The sequence below is a fragment of the Bos grunniens genome, chromosome 18 (assembly GCF_055505025.1).
Source record: "Bos grunniens cultivar Pamir isolate PY7600 chromosome 18, Bosgru_T2T1.0, whole genome shotgun sequence".
Taxonomy (NCBI): domain Eukaryota; kingdom Metazoa; phylum Chordata; class Mammalia; order Artiodactyla; family Bovidae; genus Bos; species Bos grunniens.
The window spans coordinates 62,563,633-62,583,850 of NC_141182.1; the positions used below are offsets into that span (position 1 = coordinate 62,563,633).

The window sequence follows — 20,218 nt, forward strand, 5'->3', positions numbered from 1 at the left end:
TCCCCTCACTGACGCAGCCTCGGGCCCCCCACGCTGACTCAGCCGGAAACAGGCCCCCTGAGGGGCGGAGACCCAGTGGTCAGAGGCCTGGGTCCCAGCGCTCTCGGGGGCTGGGGAGGGCCCCTGGGGGGCCCTGGCAGGGGTGGCCAGGCAGACTGAGAGAGGCAGAGCGAGCTCTCACCTGAGGCGATGAGGTCATGTCCCACCGTGGGGGGCTGTGACCTCACCTCCCCGGGGGCCTCAGCAGTCGCCCCCCAAGTGGTGGGGTATGGGAGGGGGGCCTCCAGCCTCCATCCATCCCAAGGGTCTCCCTGGCAGCCGCTTAGCACAGTCTGGGGACAGCGTGGCGGGGGGTGCTCTGCAGGGAGACCTTCGAAAGTCCTGGTCACCTTTTGACGGCTCACGTTCCTCCATCCTCCTTTGCTACCTTAATCCTAGGGGCTGCTCCTGGGGGCCTGGGCTCCTGCCTGGGTCCCTCACTCGTCCTGCCATGAACCCCGGGAGCCGCCTCTGCTCCGTACCCCTGGTCTCCCCGGTATATGTGCGTCTGTATTGGCACCGCTGTCCCCTGGAATCTGTGTCCCCCTCCGGCTCCAGCCCCTGTGCGCTTCTCCGCCTCTCTGCACGTATTCTCCCCATCCCTGCCCACCCCCAGCGCTCTCCCTGTCTCCCCATCTCCATCTCCCTAGGGGCCACATCTTTGTATCTGTCTCCCTGGATATGTTAATAAAACATCACCCGTGAGAATGGCAATGGTTCACATCGACCGAGAGTTGACTGTGACTTTACAGGAGTGAACTCACTGTCTCCTGCGCAGGTGTTTGGGGAGGGTGCCTGGGGTGTCCCCATTTCACAGACAGAGCAACTGAGGCACAGCGAGGTGAAGCCACGTGTCCGAGGTCCCACACCTGCTGGGTGTCTCTCGCCCCTGCTCCCTGTCTCTGCCTCTGGTCCTCTCCCTCCACGTTCCCATGTGTCTCTGGGAGAATGGCCCCCCTCTGTCGGTCCCCATGGCTGACCCCTTGCCTCTCTCGGGACCTCGGCCCCTGGGGGTGGCTGCATCTCTGTCACCCTGCCTGTGTCTCTGTTTGCTGCTGCCCTGCCTCGCCTTTCTCGGACACACCTGTCTCTGTCTCTTTTCCTTTTTGGGGGGAGGGTCTCTCCAAATCTCTCCTGCTATCTTTGTGTTGCTTCCTGGACCTCACCTCTCTCCGCTGGTTTTCTCTGGCTGTCTCTGTCTCTCTGGGGAGATCTCTGTGTATCTCTCTCTGCATCTCAGACGCTCCATCGCTGTCTTGCGGCCCATCTCTCTGTGTGTCTGGACCTCCTTGCCTGGGTCTGGGTCTCTGCAGCCCCCTCCCTCTCTGTTCCTAAAAGTGTCTCTGCGCTCGCACCTCCAGCCCCCATCTTCAGCTCCCCGTCTCCCCATCTCTCTGCCAGACACGGTCCACCCGGGCCCCCCCGCCCTGCAGCCAGGCCCCGTTCTCAACAGAGTGTGTCTGCCCCGGCGGCCGGCCGAGGAGGTGGAGGGAGGGGACGCCAATGACCTCACCAGCCCCTCTCCGACCACCCCCCCCTTTCCCTTTTCAACTTTTCCAACTTTTCCTTCCGTGCCCTCCTCCGAGAGCGGCGGCGGCGTGAGCCCTGCGAGGCAGCCGGCTCCGTCTGAATGGAAAAGGCAGGCAGGGAGGGTGAGTCAGGATGTGTCAGGCCGCCCTCCCCTGCCGCCTGCCCCCCGCCCGCCCGCCTCGGCCCCCTATATAACCCCCCAGGCGTGCACACTCCCTCACTGCCGCGGCCCTCTCTGCTCACACGCACATGCCTCCCCTCCCCAGGCCGAGGCCCAGCTGACCCCCAGGGCTCCCACGGCAGCGGACAGGGAAGGGTTAAAGGCCCCCAGCCCCCTGCCCCCTGCCCTGGGGAATCCCTGCCCTGTGGGGACATGAACAGTAAGTTGGTTCAAGTTCCTGGAGCGGGGAGTTGGGGGGGTGGACGGGGAGGGACAGCGGAGGGAGGGACCGTCGCTGGAAGGGTGGGGAGCAGACAGAGCGCCGGAGGAGCGCGAGGCAGCGATGGGGAGGCGGGGACGCAGCGAGCAGGGCCTTCGGGGCGCGCAGGGGGCCTGAGCAAGGGACGGGCAGCGGGAGGGGTGCGAGGCCGGGTCAGGGACGCGAAGACCCCGACGGGACAGCGCCAGGCGAAGAGACAGAGATGCGAGGCCCACGGACAGACAGACAAACGCCAGGGGCTGAGCCCGAAGGGCCCGGGACCCCCAGGGCGTCAGAGGGCCCCGGACACCCGGGGACCCCAACCGTCAGGCTCCAGGAGAGAAACTGAGGCAGAGGGCCCCAGGAGGTCAGAGCGGACCCCCCACCCCCCACCGCACCCAGCCAAGGGGAGGAGAGAGGGAGACGCAGGGGCGCAGACAGAAACAGGAGAGCCAGACGAACGCGGACAGACCGACGGACCGCGGGCAGGGAGGGCCCGGGGGGCGGACCGGGGGCGTGCCGCTGGAGCGGAGCGGCCCGAGGGGCGCTGATTGGCCGGCAGGCGGGGTGGGCGGGGTGGGGGGGATGGGAGGCGGCGGCCCGGGCCCCCTGCGCACCTAGTCCCGGCGCCCTCTCCGCCCGCCGCGTGCGCGCTCCGCGCGCCCGCCTCCCCGCCGCCCGCCGCCCAGGTGCGCCGCGGGGCATCCCCGACTCTGCTGCCCGCTCAGGTCGGCCCCCGCGGGGGCTCCTCCGGCGTCTCCATCTCCCCCGGGTCTCTTTCCCCTGCTCTCGGTCCGGCTCGGGCTCCCGAGCCCCGTGAGGGGGGCAGGTCCTGGCCTGTGCGTCTCCCCCGACCGTGCCCCGCCCCGGGGCCCGGATTCCGGCGTCCGGGGGCGGACGGGAGACGCCCGGCCCGTCTACCCGCCCCGGGGCCGCGTCTGCTCCGACGGGCGGGGCAGCCCGAGCCGGGGAGGGAGAGGGAAACCCGCCCAGGCCCTGCGCAGAGCCCTGGGTGCTCCGCCCGGGGACCCAGGACCCGCACTCCAGCCCCTCCTCCCTCAGACCCCCGGTCGGGGCTGAGCCGCTGCCCTCTCCCCGGACCTCTCCACCTCCCCAGGTGTTTGCTGCCTGGTCCTGGCCGCCCTGAGCCTGTGGCCCGATAGAGCTGCTGCCCCGGGGCCGCCGCCCGCCCCGCCGCGGGCCTCCCCGGACCCTCGCGCTGAGCTGGACAGCGCCGTCCTCCTGACCCGCTCCCTCCTGGCGGACACTCGGCAGCTGGCCGCACAGCTGGTAGGACAGCCTGCAGGGGACGGGCAGGGGCCAGGACCGAGACCCGGAGGGCTTCTGGGCTACCAGGGTGGCCGAGACAGGGGGGGAAAGGGGGTCAGGGGCGTGTGGTGGGGGAGGAAGGACCCCCTGGAGCTGGTCTGGGTCCCTCTCACGGCCTCTTTTCCCCCCAAGAGAGACAAATTCCCAGCTGACGGAGACCACAGCCTGGATTCGCTCCCCACCTTGGCCATGAGTGCGGGGGCGCTGGGAGCGCTGCAGGTAAGGGCGGGAGTGGGCCAGTGAAGCGGGTGCAGGGGGTTGGGGGCTGGTGTGGGCGCTTGCCAGGCGCTCCTTGACGCCCCCCCCCCCCGCCCCCCGCCGGGCCCCCAGCTCCCGGGAGTGTTGACACGGCTGCGGGCAGACCTGTTCTCCTACCTGAGGCATGTGCAGTGGCTGCGACGTTCAGGAGGCCCTTCCCTGCGGACCCTGGAGCCCGAGCTGGGCACCCTGCAGGCCCGGCTGGACCGGCTGCTGCGCCGGCTGCAGCTCCTGGTACGATGACCTGGCCCTGAGCCCCCGGACTCTAGGCCCACTCTGAGACCCTCTCTCTGTGTCCCTGAGGCCCTGGACTCCAGGGCACTCTGAGACCCTCTCTCTGTGTCCCCGAGGCCCCAGACTCCAGGCCCACTGAGACCCTCCCCCTGTCCCTGAGGCCCCAGACTCCAGGCCCACTCTGAGACCCTCCCTCTGTGTCCCTGAGCCCCTGGACTCCGAAGTCCTGCCTGGAAACTCTAAACTCTCACCTGGAGACTCAGACCCCATGATCTTGTGACTCCGAGTCTCCCACTCTGAAGTCCTAAGATTTGAGAGTCCAAACCCTCATCCCAAGACCTGGAGACCTTGGCCCCAAGACAGGAAGATTCCAGACCCCAACCAAGCCCAGGGAATTCTGAACCTCCAGACCCTGAGACCCGCCCCCCCCCCCCCACACACACACCCTGCCCCTGAGATCCTGACACCTTAAGACCCTAGATCCTATAAGGATGATCTCTGACTCAAAACCAGCCTGGAGACCCTCCTCTGCAAGCCCCAGACCCCAAGGACCTAGATCCTGAGGTCTCCAACAAGAAGACCGCAGACCTTGAGCACTGAGTCCCCAAGAGCTCAGACCTAGGTTGTGACCCCTTAAGACCCCAAGACCCTGCCTTTCTAAACCCCAGACCCAAGACCCTGAGGTGGTAAGACTTCAGTCCTCAGTTCCTGGACATGAGCCCAAAGGCCCTGGAACTCAGACTCTGATTCTCAGCTCTGAGACCCCAGACTGGAGGCCCCAGCCCTCATCCATGAGTGTCTGAGCTTGATCCCAGAGACCTCACATCTAAGACCTCAGCCCCAGGATCCCAGCCCTGACCTTACAGACCCACCCCAGCCCCCTGAACTTGACTCTGGAACCCCATCCTCAAACTTCTGAACTCAGCATCCTGCAGGACTCTCTCCCTTGACACCCCAGCTTCCAGCCCCGAGACGCTGTAGAAAGAGGCCCCCTGGCCCTCCTCCAACCCTGGTTCAGCACAGGCCTCAAACGCCTCCCCCTACTTGGACACCCTGCTGCACCCCTGGCCTGACGCTAGCCCTCTGTTCTCTCCTGGCAGATGTCCCGCCTGGCCCTGCCCCAGGTACCCCCAGACCCTCCGGCACCCCCCCTGGCACCCCCGGCCTCAGCCTGGGGGGGCATCCGGGCGGCCCATGCCATCCTGGGGGGGCTGCAGCTGACGCTCGACTGGGCCGTGCGGGGCCTGCTGCTGCTGAAGACTCGGCTGTGACCCTCCGCCCAGAGCCACCAGCGCCATTCAAAGCCAGATCTTATTTATTTATTTATTTTGGGATGGAGTTGTGGCGGTCAGAGGATTTCCACCCCCCCCCCCCACTCCATTCTCTCCTAGTTAGAGACGATCCCTCCAGGATCCGTCCCGGAGACCTGGGCAGAGGGGCATCTGTGCCTTATTTATACTTATTTATTTAACAGGGGTGGTGGGAGGCAAGTGGACTCCAGGGTCCATGAGGAGGAGGGAACTTGGCTCCCAGATTCGTGGGTCTCTAATAAGTCTGGCCACAGGGTCTCCCTGACCCCCACCCCTCTGGGCCTGGGCAGGAGCATATTATTATTTATTAAACTATTAACTTTTTGTGTTGGGGTGGGCAGGGAGGGGGAAAGGAAGTCTGGGTTTTTGTACAAAAATGTGAGAAACCTTTGTGAGATGGAGAAGGGGGAATTAAATTCATCATACACATCCACTTACAGATGATTTCTCTGGGGGCTGGGGGCTCGATGCTGGGGTACCTGGGGGGGGGACCATCTACTCTCTGGGTCACCCCCAGAGACCATGAGTTCTTGGTGCTGCTTCTGAGCCTTACCTGGTGGCCAGCACTTCATAGGCACTCAATAAATACTTAATGAAAGATTCTAGAAGTTTACTAGTACAGGGCAAAGTTGCAAGTTCAAGGCTGTCCTTTATGGCAGTGTTTACAACAGCAAATTGAAAACAGACTAGGTGCCCAATAGTAGGGGATGGTTATATAAATTATAGTGCCTATCTATGTGACAGAACATGGCAGCCGTGAAGAGAGATGTTAACAGAGCCTGCCTTTGGCATAGGAGGAGCAGGCTACAAACCACTGTGATCCCCGTTGTGTGTGTTTACACATGTAGGTATGTAGATAGGGATAGATATATGGATTATCTTAAAACCCTAGAAGGAAATACACCAAAATGTTGGCAATGGCCAGCTCAGGTAGAAGGTGGGGGTGGGGTTGCTGGTGACTTTTATTATTTGTGCTTCTCTGTATTTTCCAGAATTTTTATTACAATGACCACGTATTTTGCAAAACACTATATTTAGAATGACAGAGTAGCAGCACCCACCCTCCTCAAAAGACCTCAGAAAGGGACAAGAATGACTATTCACTGCAGGCCTTCTCTGGGCCAGGCCCTAAGTGTGGGGTTTTATTTACAAGATTCCCTGCACTCCCCAGTACCCACCCCCCTCATTTTACAGAGGAGGGAACAGGCCACACAGCTAGGGAGAGTCAGTTTGACTCTGCCCAGTCTGGCTCATTCCAAACCTGATGTCGGAACATACAGCACTGGGCCGTTACAAGTTCGTTGTAACAATGTACGGCAACCACTACCACAGACACAAGTTAGATACAGGGAAACTGAGGCCCCTGGCAGCATGGACCCTCCCCCGGGTCTGGCAAAGGGTCATTGGCAAGTGGGGACTGTAACTGAAGCCTCCCCCTCTTTAAGAGTCAGAAACCCTTGGATTTAATTATCTGTTTACAGCCTCCCAGAGGGACCCTCCCAGGGCCCTGGGTTGTCTAGTTTAGGTCTGCAGGGGGTATTCTGATTCACCCACCCCAGCCCTTGCGACTCCGGGGCAGGGTCCCAGGAGGAGGAGAAGGGAGCCCACTGTCCCTGGGGAGTTCCCAGGGAGCGCCGCACCTGTGGTCCATGAGGTCACAAAGCCCCGAGGAAGGCTCCTCCCCACGCCGGCGCGGACCACCCCTGGAGGGCCATGCCCGAGCCCTGGGGAAGCTCCACCCGCTGGAGCAGCTGAAGTCCGAGGGGCTGGGCCCGGTGGGCTGGGACGGGGGCCGGGGCAGCCAGGCGTCGGGGTGCCGGGTCCCTGCCTCCGCGCCCCCGGGTGACCCGTCCTTTCTGCAGCGGCCATGAACCGGCTCCGGAACATGAGGCGTCCGGAGCCGCTCCGGGGCCCCCCGCAGTGGGTCCCCACTCTGGGCGAGCTGCAGAAGACCCTCCAGCAGGGGGAGCACTTGCCCCTCCGCCCGCTGCCCATGTTCGAGAGTAACTTCGTCCAGGTCCCCGGGTCTCTGCGCCCCGCGGGCGGAAGAGGGACAGGAGGGGCGGGAGACCCCCCGACCCGGGCTGGGGGATTCGGCGGGCAAGAGGCAGCTGGGAGGCTTGACGGGGGTGGGAGGCTCGCTGTGGGGGAGCCAGAGGAGCGTAAGAGACCCGAGTGGTCCCAGCCTCTCTCCCTGGACCCCCCAGGTAACCAATCGAGGGGCCCCGGTGTACGTGCACCACAGGACCAACCGAGTGACCATGGGCGTGGCCGCCTCCCTGCCAGGCTTGGTACTGCCGGACATGCTGCTGATGGCGCAGCCCCCCGAGGACAGGGAGTGCTCCAACCTCGTCCTCACCAGGTGCCTCCATCCGCGCCCGCGTGCCCCGCCCCGGGGGCGCGCTCTATCTCCGCCGGCCCCCCGCGCCCCCCGGCGCGTGCTCCACCGCCGCTGTCTCCCCCTCCCAGGATGATCCCGCTGGACCTGGCCCACCTCTACGTCCACGACCTGTCCGCCTGGCGCCTGAAGCTGCGCCTGGTCACAGGCCGCTACTACTACCTAGAGCTGGACGCCCCCGACAGCGAGGTCGGCTTCCTGTTCGACCGCTGGATGCGCCTGATAAGCCAGCTCCAGCAGCCCGCCACTTCCTGGGCCCCCAGGACCCTGCACAGGCCCCCCACAGGCCTCTCCCACCTAGGGCCTCCTGCCTCCACCTGGCGCCTCCAGGTGCGGCCCTGACCCCCACGGACCCCTGGGGGCAGCCATGGTTCTAGATTCCAGAGCGAGTCAGGAGCAAAAGCCATGAAAGTATAGGAGCCCTGGGAAGGGGGCTGGGAGTCTGGACCCCCGGGTCTGAGGGAGGAGGGGCTGGGGGCCTGGACCCCCGGGTCTGAGGGGGGAGGAGCTGGGGGGTCTGGACTGGGGAGGTGGTGGAGATGTGGACACCAGGAGGAGACCCCTTCCTGACTGCCTCCCCTCCCCTTCCACAGGTCCCGTCCCACCACAGACATTCAGGTGAGCTGGCTGGAGCATCCACTGGGCCCACCCCCCAGTCTCAGCTCCTCCGTTAGGCGTGGATGGAGCCCCAGCAGTCCCTCTCTTCCCCTCTGTCCCCTGGCTGAGTGCCCCCAAGAGTCTCCTCGGGGCCTCCGCCCATCATCCCTGGGTCATTGACCTGACGGGTCCGTCTCTTTCCAGTCACGACTGCCGAGCCCACCTTTCCTTACAAGATTCTGACAGCTCAGAGACAGAAGGCCAAGGTGAGTGGGCCGCTGGGCCTGGGGAGGCAAGGGATCGGGGAGAGCAGGGTGGGGCGTGAGGGGTTGAGGGGCTGCACCTGCTGACCACCCCTGCACACACACACCGCCAGACCCTCAAGCGCAAATTCAAGTCTCAGGCCGTGGGCGACTCTCTGCCTCTCGTGTGGTCCCAGCTGCAGCACGTGGACGCCAGGAAGAAATCCACAGAAAAGAAGTAGGCTCAGGGCCTTGTTGCCCAGCAGGGCAAGGGGGCCGGGGGGTGGGTCTCGGTGCAGAAGCTGCCAGACTCACACCAAATTTCCCCTGCAGGCCCCAACCCGACCTCCCCTCTGGCAGACCGAAGACTGAAATCCAAGTTTCTGGTGAGCACACACCCCCCTCCATGAATGGACCCCCAAAATTCTGACCCTTCTGCGGAGGGCTCAGACTGTTCTCTCCCTGCATCCCCTCCCCCTAACCCCCAGAGAAGCCCAGCATCACCATTCGGACCATCTTCAGCATCATTTCCAACACACCGGACCACACGGAGTCTTCTCCCAAGGCAGTTGTATACCCAGGGCTGGGGCAACGCTTGAGACAGAGCAGGAGGGGCGGGGGGCCTGGACCCCAGGGTCTGAGGGAGGAGGGGCTGGGGGCCTGGACCCCCAGGTCTGAGGAGGAGGGCGGGGGGCCTGCACCCCCGAGTCTGAGGGGGGAGGGGCCAGGGACCTGGACCCCGGGGTCTGAGGGCGGAGGGGCCGCAGCCGGAGTCTGGGCGTCTCCAGCGGCCTGACCGTCTCCAGCGGCCTGACCACCACTCCCCTTGCGTCTCCCACCCACAGGGTTGCTCTGACTCTGAGGGTGGCGCATGCCTGGCAGGCTTACTGGAGACCCCTTTACACTGTATCTCGGAGGACAGCCCTGAAATGCCCCTGCTGGGCACCTGTGACGGCCTGGATATGTGTGCATGGCAGCAGCATGTGGACAACCTGATGGACCCTGAGACCAGCACCATGTCCAGCTGCTCCATCCACCCGGCTGCCTACACTCCCGACTTCCCCAGTTTCAACAAGAAGGCCAGGCCTCTGCCACCCAACTGGAAGCCCCTAGACGTGCCCACTGCCCCTCATAAGGCTCCATTCATCCTTGACCAGTCCAAGAGGGTCTCAGCCATGCCTGCTGCACTGCAGATGTCCAGTGCACCCGGCCCCTCCCAGAAAGCCACAGCTTATCCTCCTGTTCCCCAAAAGGCCCCATTTCAGAAGCCCCCTCATGTACCAACAGTTCCCCAAAAGGCCCCAGCCATGCCTGGCCCATCTCAGAAACCCCGTCATGCACCAGCCATCCCCCAGAAGCCCCCAGTCATGGCTGTGCCATCTCAGAGGGCCCCAGGAACACTTGGTGTTTCCCCAAAGGCTGTTTCCCACCCTGCTCCCAACAGGAAATCTGTGTTCCTACCTGCCTCATCCCAGAAGGGTCTGACCTCACCCACCCAACACCGCATGACACTGGGCCCTGACAGCGTCAGCGTGGTGCCCTCCAGAAGCCACAGAGGGGGTGTGCTTGAGAAGAGGAAGCCTGAAGAGAAGCCAGAGCCGGTGAAGTTGATGGGCACCAAGGAGAAGAATGTGGTAGAGATGAGAACTCAGAAAACAACCGTGGAGGTGCCTTTCACAACCACCGAGAAGAAGTCAGAGGAAGTCCTGATCCGCAGGGCCCAGGAGATCGCCGTGGACGGCTTGAAGGGCAAGGGAAAGCTAGAAGACAGGGTCCACATGATGAAGGAGGAGATTGATCTGGACATGCCAGGCTTCAAATCCAAGGAGGTGGGGCAGCAGAAGAAGTGGGTCAAGACCAAGAAACTGGCCATCCAACAAGCCCCTCAGGAGCAGACCAGGCCCTTCTCCGTGGAAGGGCTCACCCTTGCCAAGCTGATGATTATCGCTGGCTCCAAGGACCCCACCTTGAGGTCGGCTCTGGTCAACCTGCCATCCTGGCTCTCAACTTCACAGGGGTGTGACTTGTCCATGATGGGCAGAGTACCCCTCGGCCCCACCCATTTGTCCATGCTGGAGGAGACGCTGGTGGGGGTCAGGGAGCAGCCGAAGTTGGGGGTGAGGGTGGAGGAGATGCCCCAGGACTCAAAGGGACCTTCCAACGTGTCCTCTCGCCCCAGGCGTGCGGCCAGCAGCCCCAAGATGAATGTTGCCTCTCAGACTCCTATCCCTCTGCCCTCCACGAGGTGGGAGGACATACCTGAGTCACCCACCTCACTGACCCCCATCTCAAAGATGGAGGCCAGGGTCTCCCAGCAGCCCAGGAGAGTGTCTCAAGAGCCTGAGAGGGGACCAGACCAGGGCCCTGTGGCCACAGTGGGGTCAAACCTGGAGATCCTCCTGCCCACCCTCTTGGAAATTGAGAGTATGAAGGATGAGGCCTCCAAGGTGGAGAAGATAAAGAAGGAGCTGGGCGCCTTCACTCCTTCACCCAGGTATTTGGCGGTAGCCATGATCCTGTCTACCTGGTGTCCACGAGGAGGCAGGGGGCTCACTCCCTCTTTCCTTTACTTCCCTCTGGGCTCTCAGCGTAGAGTGAGCATCGACCAGGTGCCAGGCATCATTCTATGCACTAGGGACATGGCACTGAGCAATTCCGGGAGGGGGTTGCTCCTGGAATCTTTGGGGTGGAGCCCAGGGATACCCCTCAACATCCCACAGTGTAAGGGATGGTGCCCCACAAAATCACAGTAGTGCTGAGGTTGGCAACTCTGACAACAGAATCCACATCAATTGTATCATATGTTAGAAGGCAGGAGGGACTCTGGGCACATCGCAGGGTAGGGAGAGTTAGGCATGGGGGTAGGCAGGTTCCGGTACCAGGTTGAGTTGGGCCAGGAGGGCCTCAATGAGCTGGTGTCATCTGTGTGAAGATCTCAAGGAGGGAGGTGAAGAAGCTGTGCGGACATCTGGGGAAATCCGTTCCCTTCAGAAAGAACAGCCCTGAGGCAGGAGAGTATGTGATGTGCCGTGCCGACGTGGAGCTCTGGGACGTCCCGCTGTGGGAATCACGGTCATGTGGGGCCTTGCAGGCCACCTGAAGTGGTGTGGGTTTGCTGCTGAGTGGCCCTGGAGGGTTTTGAGCAGGACGGCTGGAACTTACGTATATTAGAAAGGACGCTCTCTGGCTGAAGGAGAGGTGGAGGGGGACGGGTGGATGCTGGGAGAGGAGTGGGACAGGCCGTTGCCATGGTGACCGAGGCACAGGGTGATGGTGGCTTGGACCAGAGGGGTGGGGATGGGAGTACGGAGGAGTAGGGCTCTGCAGATGCTCTGATGGTTGAGCCCATGGGCCAGCTCATGGGCTGTGCGTGTTTGCTACGGCACCAAGGGTGACCTTGAGGTTTGAGATCTGGGACACCAGGAAGGTGCGGCAGCAGAGGCTGTGGGTGGAGCAGGTGTTAGGGAGAAGACTGGGAATTCCATCCTGGACATCTCGCCTCTGAGATGTCAGGTAAGGACGTGGGGTAAGCTGCTGGACACAAGTCTAGAATGATGTGGGGACTCACCCGCACGTGGACAGCTTCCGCAAGCTATGAGCCTGGAAGGTCACCAGCGAGCGAGGGCAGGCGGAGACAGGGTCCACAGTGTTTAGGGAAAGGGGAAACATGGTCAGAGAGGGTGAGCACGGAAAAGCCTCCTGAACCCACCAAGTGAAGAAAACGACCAGGAACATCATGGGAGTAGCCGTGTCGAATGCTGCAAGCAGATGAAGGAAGATGGGAGGAGACAGAACCTCTGGATTTAACAGCAAGGAGGGGAAGAGGGAGGACTTGAATGGGGTAGGCTCAGGAGAGCACGGGGCAGGATCACCGAGCTGCAACTCTTGAAAACGTGGCTGAGTGAAAGAAGCCAGACACAAGGCCACGTTGTGTACGATGTGGTTTGCACGAAACGTCCAGATGAGGTAAATCCCAAGAGACAGGAAACAGATTGGTGGCTGCCTGCCGGGAGCTGCAAAGGGTGGGGAGCAACTGCCTCAAGGATGTGAGGTTTCCTTCTGGGGTGATGAAAACGTCCTGGGAACTATGTGGTTGCACAACATTATGAGTGCAATTTAATGCCACTGAGTTGCACACTTTCAAATCATTACAGTGGTAATTTTTGCAGGGTGTGTATTTCCCCAGTCGTTACACACACACACACACACACACGTAAAGAGGGGAATAGGAGAGGAGGCGTTCACCAGCTCTTTCCAAGGAATTCCCTGGAAGGGAAGGAGGAACCTGAAGAGGAAGCTGGTTTAGGATGTGGGACATGAGAGGACTTCTTGAGAGAAAGGAGATGTTAGTGCATTTGGATGCTGGGGTGAAGGACCCAGAGTCAGGCTTGATACAGAGGAGGCAGGAGGGAGGGAAATCTAGGAGGGACCTTGGAGGAAACATGGGTTCCAGGTCAGGCTTGCCGGGCCCTGGAGCAGGAACGCCCCCCATCGACACTCACTACTCTCTCCCCGCGGGTCCCCCAAGCTCTCTCTAGCTTGCTTTCTCTCTCTCTCTCTCCAGCAGGCCGCACTCGCAGCAGTCTCAATAGTGGGATGCGACGGACTCGACTTCAGTCACCAGTGTCCAGAGGAGCCTAGCGGGGCCAGGTAGCCCCTGAGCCCTGTAGGTCCGCCTGACGCCTGACACCTGGCCCTGGCGTCCAAGAGCCCGGCCCTTACCCTGGCTCTTTCCTCTTCCTCACAGGCCCCCAGGTGCTGTGCACCTCTACTGTAAGAAGCAGGTTGCTAAAAAGGCCGGGCGGGGGCGGGGTGCTTCTTGTCGGGTAGAGACCAGAGCTATCTATACGTTTATATAGGGGACGGGGCGGGGGGCGGGAGCCGAGGCCCGGGAGAGCCCGCATGGTGCCCCAGCTTCGCGGAGATTAAAAGCCGGAGTCTGAGACTCGGCCTGAGTGAGTAGCGACTGCTGCCTGTGTGCGCGCGTCGGCCCCAGAAGGGGCGGCGGGCGGCGGAGGGGGGATCGTTCACACCAACCCTAGCTTGGCGTCCCGCAACGTTTCCTGCAGCGCAGCGGATCCCATTGGCTGGGGCTCCGGGGGGCCCAGCCAATCGGGCCCGAGGGGTAGTGCTTCCTGGGCTGGGACCCTCCAGACTCTACAGCAAGGGCCACCCCCGACGGAGCCACAGGCACAGCTGACCCAGCGACCCGCCGACGGTCTGCTGAGCGCCGGACAGGTGGGGACGGGGGCTGGGCTTCGGGGCGAGCGTTAGGAGCCGGGGGAAGCGAGGGTCGCGGGTCGGCCCCACGGAGCCCAGCCCTTCCCGCAGCGCCGCCTTCGCCGATGCTGGGTGCTGAGTGCCCAAAGCCCTGCAAGGGGAAATGGCCAACGCCGCCTTTCGACCCGCGCTTCCCCAACCAGAACCAGACCCGCAACTGCTACCAGAACTTCCTGGGTAAGACCTCGTGGGCCAGGTCAGGGGCGGTGGGTGAGAGAAGGTGCGAGGCGGGGAGGGGCGCGCCCCGCACTGGGACGCGGAGACCGTTGAGGTGGAGAGAAAGCCGGCGACGGCCGGAGGGGCGGGGCCTCTTTGAAGAGGCGTGGCCTTATTTAAAAGGGGCGGGATCGCTCCGTGGAGGGGCGGGGCGAGGGAGGAGCGGGTCAGGTTGGGGTAGAAGGGGGAGCCGGCGACGGCCGGAGGGGCGGGGGCCTACCGGTGATGGGTGGGGCCTATTTTAAAGGGGTGGCTCGTTCCGTGGAGGGGCGGGGCGAGGGAGGAGCGGGTCCTCCAGGTTGGGCTGGGACTGACTCGGAAGGGGCGGGGCCTACCAGGTAGGGGCGGGGCCTCATTTAAAGGGGGCGGGATCGTCCCGTGGAAGGGCGGATCGAGGGAGGAGCAGAGCCTTGCCTGGAAGAGGAAAGTCCGAGTCGTGGAAGGGGCGGGATTATGGGAGGTGGGCGGGGCCTTGGAGGGTGGAGCGGGGCCCTCCAGGTTGGGCTGGGATTGAATCTCAGAAGGGGCGGGGCCTATCCTGGAGGCGTGAGACAGGGTCCTGGAAGGGAGGGAAGAGAGGATAGGCGGGGTCTTGCGGGGAGGAGGCGGGGCTGGCCCTCTCGGAGGGCGTGGCTACGGGGGGCGGGGAGAGTGCAGGCCTGGCGGGAGGGCGGGGCCTCCCGTGGGGGCGGGACTACCCACCTGCTCGCCCCGCCCCGCCCCCGTCGGCAGACTACCATCGCTGCATCAAGACCATGAACCGCCGCGGAAAGAGCACACAGCCCTGCGAGTACTACTTCCGCGTGTACCACTCGCTGTGCCCCATCAGCTGGGTGAGCGGACAGAGGGCCGCACGGATGGGCCGGGCGAGGGTGGATGGGTCGGCTGAGTTAGGACGGCGCTCACTCCCCTCTTCCCCACCCCCAGGTGCAGCGCTGGAAAGAGCAGATCAAGGACGGGACTTTCGCTGGGAAAATCTAACGGTCTGAACGTGGCTTCTCCTCCGAAGAATCAGCCCCAGTGACATTCCCCGCCCCATCCTCTCGTCTCCCGGAAAATGGGCCCCACCACCCCAAATCTCACCCCGCTCCGCCCCGTCTTTAAGTCTCAAATAAAGTTGTGTTACTGTTGGTATTAATGTCTTGTCGGTAAGGCAGGGGAACGTCGGGAGGCCCTTCCTGTACCCTGCCGCTGACACTACTGGTTCCAGTCGTGGGAGGGGTGAGGGAGCCCCTCCTGTCCCCTTCCCAGCTCCCCCGCCACCCCCCCAACCCTGCTCCAGCAGGGTCTGCCTTGGCTCTCTGAGTCCCAGCACTCCAAGGTCCTCCTGCCTCTCAGTCCCCCACTTGTTACTCAAGTCCCTCAGGGTCCTCTTCCCTTCCTGGGCCACCAGTCCCACCCCTCCATCCCATCTCAGGTACAGAAGAGCAATGTTTATACCACCCAGCACTGACCCTGTCTCTCCCTCCCTGCTCCAGACCATTCCTGGCTCTCCACCTTTCCCTTGCCCCCAGTCCCCTTTGACTCCCCTCCCCTCCCGTCCTGGAACCCATCACTTGAGCTTCTCCCAACAGGGTGCGCCGCCTGGTCCCCTCGGTCTTTTCAGCACCTGTCCATGGCCAGGAGCAGCCTTCTCTGCTTAAACACATGTCACTTCAGTTTCTCCTGCCAACCCCTCCCTGTGAGCTCCTCCAAGACACTCAGAGCTCCAGGCTGAATTATTCTTTGCCCCAACCCCACTCCGTCTCTGAGCCTGCCCTCAGCCAAGCTCAGGCACAACAATGGTGAGGTTCATCCTGATTCCAGATGCCTCTCAAAATGCCACCTCTCCGGCCACCTCCACCGCCACCACCATTGCCCTGAGCCAGGCTGAGTGACCCTGGACAGAACCTGGAGCCTGGGGCTTCTAGCCGGGTCCTGCCCTAGATGGACATGGGAGTGGGGGTGGGGTGGATTTGACTGTTTCCTCTTGAAGCTGTCAGCCTCTTGGGGCAGCCCAGACCCCCAGACTCTGCCTGCAGTGATCTCACAGGGCCCCCATTCAACCCCAGGGTTCAGAGGTAGCTATTACTAATCACGTGATGACTTCCTGGCGCCCCCCCCTCCCCCGCCAAAAGCCTCCTGACCTGCATCACCTCAGTTTCTCCAGCTGCGCAGAGAGATGGTGCAAACCCCATTATCAGGAGAGGTGGGACGACGGGAGGGGCTGGGTGAGCTGGGGGGAGAACAGCTGCCTCCACTCCCCCCCCCACCCCTCTACACTGCCCTCATCGCCCCCCTCCCCAGGGCACACTCCAACGTGCCATTTCCCACGATTGGCCTCAGGCTCCCGCTCTCAGACCACAACTTGCAAGGCACCCGGGCAAATGAGGGCACAGGGTGTGGACTCAGACAGACAGACAGGCTGGAAGCTATGGCGGGGGGCCGGGGAGGGGGTGCGGTGTGAGGCGTTCTCGCGACCTCTGCTGACCTGCAGACCTCTGGCCTGAACAGAGGTGGCGCTGCCTCGGGGAAGAAAGCAAGCCGCGGTGCCACGCGGGCAAGGCAGCTCTGAGTCACAGCACGGACCGGAGGCCGTCTGAACACTCGCTGAGGTCAGCCAGGTAGTGCCAAGCACAGGGTCTGACACCTGTGTGGCCGCGGCCGCAGCCAGCCTCCCGACCTCCCCAGGCGCCAGTTCCGCCGCAGCCCCTTCCCGTTGCCCCTTCTTCCCCTCTGGGGCCAGGATCCCGGCCCCATCCCTCCACCACCTCTGGGACGTTCTGACTCGCCCAGCCTCCTTGCTGGCCACCTCTGTCCCCTGGATGCCTGAGCCCAGGGCAGGGACAGACCCACCTCACCTCCAGCCAGCAGACCAACGCTCTCAGGCCCCAAACCCTGGCTGTGAACACCTCCTCCACCACTCCCGGGCCAGCTTTGCCCGGCTGCATCCTGAAACCCCCAGGTCAGCCTCCTAGGACAAAGGAAATGGAGGCCTCCGGCATCTCCCGTCCCCCACCCCTCCCCCCACCTGCATCCCTGCTCCCCTCCCCGCTCCCCTCCTCTCCATCCTCACCCTCTTCCAGCCTCCTCTCATCAACACCACCCTCTTCCCGTCCCCTCTGCGCTCCTGCCTCCCCTGACAGGTTCAGGATCACAGAATCACAAAACCGTTTGCTCCATGAGCCATCCAGGCGCTGTGCTCTGTCCACCCACTGCACCATCCCATGGAAGCCACTGCTGAACCGAGCCCTGGGCCTCCTGTGGGCACAGAGCCGATTTCCCCTCTGGTACCTGCCTCTTTCCCAAAGACCTCAGAGCCTGATGAGCTCTGAACATGGGTTCAAGTCCCAGCCCTGAAGCCTGCCAGCCCCATGGCCTAAGGCCTCTGGGCTGGGGCCTTCTCACCCGGATCACAGTGATAACACCTACACTTTGCAGGGCCGTGGGTAGGATGATGCCGTGTGACGAGCCAGAACAGTGTCCAGCCCAGCTGCTCTCAGGGGTTGTGATATCTCCGTCTATTGGACAACCTGCAGCATGTTGATCCAGTTCTGGTGCCCAATATCACACCGGGTGGTGGGGTGACTGACTATCAGTTGCCCTCCCGATCCGCAAGCCCAGGATGACCAAACCCATCAACAGGGCCCTGGAGCTTCTGGTGTGTGCTCAGTCACCTCAGTCATGTCCGACTCTTTGCGACCCCATGGACTGTGGCCCACCAGGCTCCTCTGCCCATGGGATTCTCCAGTTAAGAATACTGGAATGGGTTGCCATGCCCTTCTCCAGGGGGATCTTCCCAACCCAGCCAGGGATTGAACCCATTTCGCCTGCATTGGCAGGCGGGTGGGCTCTTTACCACTAGTGCCACCTGGGAGCTCCTGGAGGCCGAGGGTAAAAGGGTCAGAGAGCGCCCTCAAGGGGAGAAATGGGAGCCAGGCTTGAGTGTCCTGCCTGGCTCCGCTGCTGTCTCAGGGACAGGGTGCGGCACTTCCTGAGACTCTGGGCTGGAATTACTTCCCATTTCTTTCAGCTCTCTCCTTCTCCTCCAGCCAGCCTCCCTGTTTCCTTGCTCCGGCCCCCTGGTCTATGATGGGGTTCTCAGCCTGAGCCTTGACCCTCCGGCCCTCCCCCGGGGCTTGCCCAGCCCCAGATCCACCCGGACATTCCAAGGCCTGCCGGCTCACAAGGACGCCTCTCAGCTCCCTGTCGAGGCTGGGGCTCCGCCTGCCTGGCGGCTCACGGTGGGCTCGAGTACCAGCTCTGCTGGTACCAGTACCAGCTCTGCGGCCTCAGGCGGACGCACCTGCCCTCCGGGACCATCTGCAGAGGTGCGGGGCCACCTTGGCAGCGCTGCTGTGGAGGCAGACGCCGGGGTGCCTGGGGCCATGATGGCATCGGTTGTATTACCTCCCTCCCTCCTTCCCTATCATCTTGTCACTCTAGCCCACAGGTCTTGCCGGGGGCTGGCTTTGGCCCCGAGGGGTACATTTGGCAAGGACCACAGATATTTTTGTCACCACGGAGGGGGTGCTGCTGGCATCTCTGGGTGGAGGCTGGAGAGGCCAGCCCTCGTCCTGAGACACAGGACTGGCAGCTTAAGGCGGCAGCAGTGCTGAGGATGAGAGACCCAGATCACTGCTTTCTCATCTCTCTTGTTTTCGGGTCCAGACGCTTCTGTGGGTTGGACGAAGGCTCTCAGCCCTCTGGGCTCAGAACACGCATGTGAATGTGCAGTCTCTACATGGGAAACGGGGTTCCAGGAGGACCTCAGAACCTCCAGCGTCCATCCAGGCTGACTCCTTCCTCAGTTGTCACATTTGTCTAGAAAGCATGGACTTCTGCTTGTTTAGAGGGACGGGTTCCTTAGTGACTGTGTCAGCCGTCTCTCTTCATCCTCCTCACTGCCACTTGCTGACTGGGAGGCCCTCTCCCTCCTTACTTTTAACCTCAGGGAGAAAGCTAACAGGGTTCAGCAGGACTCACATGGAAAAAAAGACACACCTTCTTGTTCTAAAAGGAATCAAACAGGCTACACATAAATGGTCTTTCCTGCTGGCTCAGATGGTAAAGAGTCTGCCTACAAGGCAGCAGACCTGGATTCTATCCCTCGGTCAGGAAGATCCCCTGGAGAAGGGAATGGCAGCCCACTCCAATATTCTTGCCTGGAGAATTCCAGGGACAGAGGAGCTTGATGGGCCACAGCCCATGGGGTCACCAAGAGTCAGACACAACTGAGCAACTTTCACTTCAAATTTCATATATATGAAACAAATTTTAAAGTTAAAAAGAATAGTCACCTGCTTTGAACTGGCCACCCCGTTGGCCCACCCGGGTCTTCCGACAGTCCCCTCAGGCCCTCCACATTCCTCACCAACACAGCCTGGCCTTGTCAGCCTCCAGCATAAACTTTTCCATGGTTGTCATGGAGGAGATAAACCAGGGCCTGCAGCCCACACCTGACCCCCAACACTTGTGATATGGTCATGAGGCCTCAATGAACAAGAAGGAAAATGTTCACAAGACACTTTGCAGGGGGTTGGGGTGGTGGGTGCCGGGTGTTAGGAAGCACTAATTGTCAGCTTTTAGTATTTCTGTAAAAGGGGGTTGAGGTGAGAATTACGAGGCGGTGGGAGAGGTTCTTTGGTGGTCCAGGGGTTAGGATTCTGGGCTTTCACCGCCATGGCCCCAGGTTCAATCCCTGGTCGGGGAACTGAGAACAGAACTGGATCTCAAGAAACAAGACAATTCATTGTCCTGGCCTCATGGAGCTGCTGCTGCTGCTAAGTCACCTCAGTCGTGTCCGACTCTGTGCGACCCCATAGAGGGCAGCCCACTAGGCTCCTCTGTGCCTGGGGTTCTCCAGGCAAGAATACTGGAGTGGGTTGCCATTTCCTTCTCCAATGCATGAAAGTGAAAAGTGAAAGTGAAGTCGCTCAGTCGTGCCCGACTCTTAGCGACCCCATGGACTGGAGCCTACCAGGCTCCTCCATCCACGGGATTTTCCAGGCAAGGCCAACCCAGATGACACACATGAGGGACTCTGACTTCAGACAAGGGCGATCTGGCCCCATGTGACCCAGGGTGAGTCACTCTAATTGTTGGACCTCAGTTATCTCATCTGGAAAATGGGCAGACTCCCCTCCTGCATGAGACGATGGGTCTGGAAGCATTCTTCACGAGCACAGTTTGTTTGGTGGTGTGATTCTTGCCTCTGTACTTGGTCATCCTCAGAGTCCACTGTCCTTTCACCCTCCCAAGCTTTATAGGGCCCAGAGTCTGGGCTGCCTCCTCCCAGTCTGGTCTCCCCAGCAAGGCGTAGGGTCTCACTCTCCCAAAGGACATCTCTTTAGAACATAAATCAAAATGAAATGCTTTCAAGAACGC

General features: G+C 62.0%; 3 protein-coding genes across 4 annotated transcripts; all 3 read left to right on the plus strand.

The window, feature by feature from the left end:
• Positions 1–1,669: 1,669 nt before the first annotated feature.
• Positions 1,670–6,733, plus strand: IL11 (interleukin 11). Of its 2 annotated transcripts, none has more exons than XM_086354448.1 (5): positions 1,670–1,949; positions 3,106–3,278; positions 3,450–3,536; positions 3,648–3,809; positions 4,910–6,733. In XM_086354448.1, exons 1-5 carry the CDS (start codon positions 1,670–1,672, stop codon positions 5,078–5,080), a joined length of 873 nt encoding a protein of 290 aa, XP_086210574.1. In that variant the 3' UTR covers positions 5,081–6,733. The 2 variants fall into 2 exon arrangements, with proteins under 2 accessions (XP_086210574.1, XP_086210573.1); XM_086354447.1 differs by lacking the exon at positions 1,670–1,949 and adding an exon at positions 2,592–2,677.
• A 78-nt stretch (positions 6,734–6,811) lies between these two features.
• Positions 6,812–13,315, plus strand: GARIN5B (golgi associated RAB2 interactor family member 5B). The gene is made up of 10 exons (XM_086354463.1): positions 6,812–7,136; positions 7,327–7,481; positions 7,589–7,847; positions 8,111–8,135; positions 8,319–8,380; positions 8,491–8,594; positions 8,690–8,742; positions 8,845–8,927; positions 9,202–10,850; positions 12,921–13,315. The coding sequence occupies exons 1-10, from the start codon at positions 6,987–6,989 to the stop codon at positions 12,946–12,948; spliced, it is 2,568 nt and encodes an 855-aa protein (XP_086210589.1). The 5' UTR covers positions 6,812–6,986; the 3' UTR covers positions 12,949–13,315.
• Positions 13,316–13,508: 193 nt separating this feature from the next.
• COX6B2 (cytochrome c oxidase subunit 6B2) lies at positions 13,509–14,986 on the plus strand. The gene is made up of 4 exons (XM_086354462.1): positions 13,509–13,594; positions 13,688–13,813; positions 14,585–14,685; positions 14,780–14,986. The coding sequence occupies exons 2-4, from the start codon at positions 13,702–13,704 to the stop codon at positions 14,831–14,833; spliced, it is 267 nt and encodes an 88-aa protein (XP_086210588.1). The 5' UTR covers positions 13,509–13,594; positions 13,688–13,701; the 3' UTR covers positions 14,834–14,986.
• The last annotated feature ends 5,232 nt before the right edge of the window (positions 14,987–20,218 follow it).

What these genes read in the sequence shown, in the direction of transcription:
- IL11 (XM_086354448.1), top strand. Translation starts at nt 1,670, where the DNA reads ATGGAAAAGGCAGGCAGGGAGGGTGAGTCAGGATGTGTCAGGCCGCCC. An exon ending in GCCCTGTGGGGACATGAACA is followed by an intron (nt 1,950 to 3,105) that starts GTAAGTTGGTTC and finishes CCACCTCCCCAG; the next exon opens with GTGTTTGCTGCCTGGTCCTG. An exon ending in GGGCGCTGGGAGCGCTGCAG is followed by an intron (nt 3,537 to 3,647) that starts GTAAGGGCGGGA and finishes CCGGGCCCCCAG; the next exon opens with CTCCCGGGAGTGTTGACACG.
- GARIN5B (XM_086354463.1), top strand. Translation starts at nt 6,987, where the DNA reads ATGAACCGGCTCCGGAACATGAGGCGTCCGGAGCCGCTCCGGGGCCCC. An exon ending in TCGAGAGTAACTTCGTCCAG is followed by an intron (nt 7,137 to 7,326) that starts GTCCCCGGGTCT and finishes TGGACCCCCCAG; the next exon opens with GTAACCAATCGAGGGGCCCC. An exon ending in AAGAAATCCACAGAAAAGAA is followed by an intron (nt 8,595 to 8,689) that starts GTAGGCTCAGGG and finishes TTTCCCCTGCAG; the next exon opens with GCCCCAACCCGACCTCCCCT.
- COX6B2 (XM_086354462.1), top strand. Translation starts at nt 13,702, where the DNA reads ATGCTGGGTGCTGAGTGCCCAAAGCCCTGCAAGGGGAAATGGCCAACG. An exon ending in CTGCTACCAGAACTTCCTGG is followed by an intron (nt 13,814 to 14,584) that starts GTAAGACCTCGT and finishes CCCCGTCGGCAG; the next exon opens with ACTACCATCGCTGCATCAAG. An exon ending in CGCTGTGCCCCATCAGCTGG is followed by an intron (nt 14,686 to 14,779) that starts GTGAGCGGACAG and finishes CCCCACCCCCAG; the next exon opens with GTGCAGCGCTGGAAAGAGCA.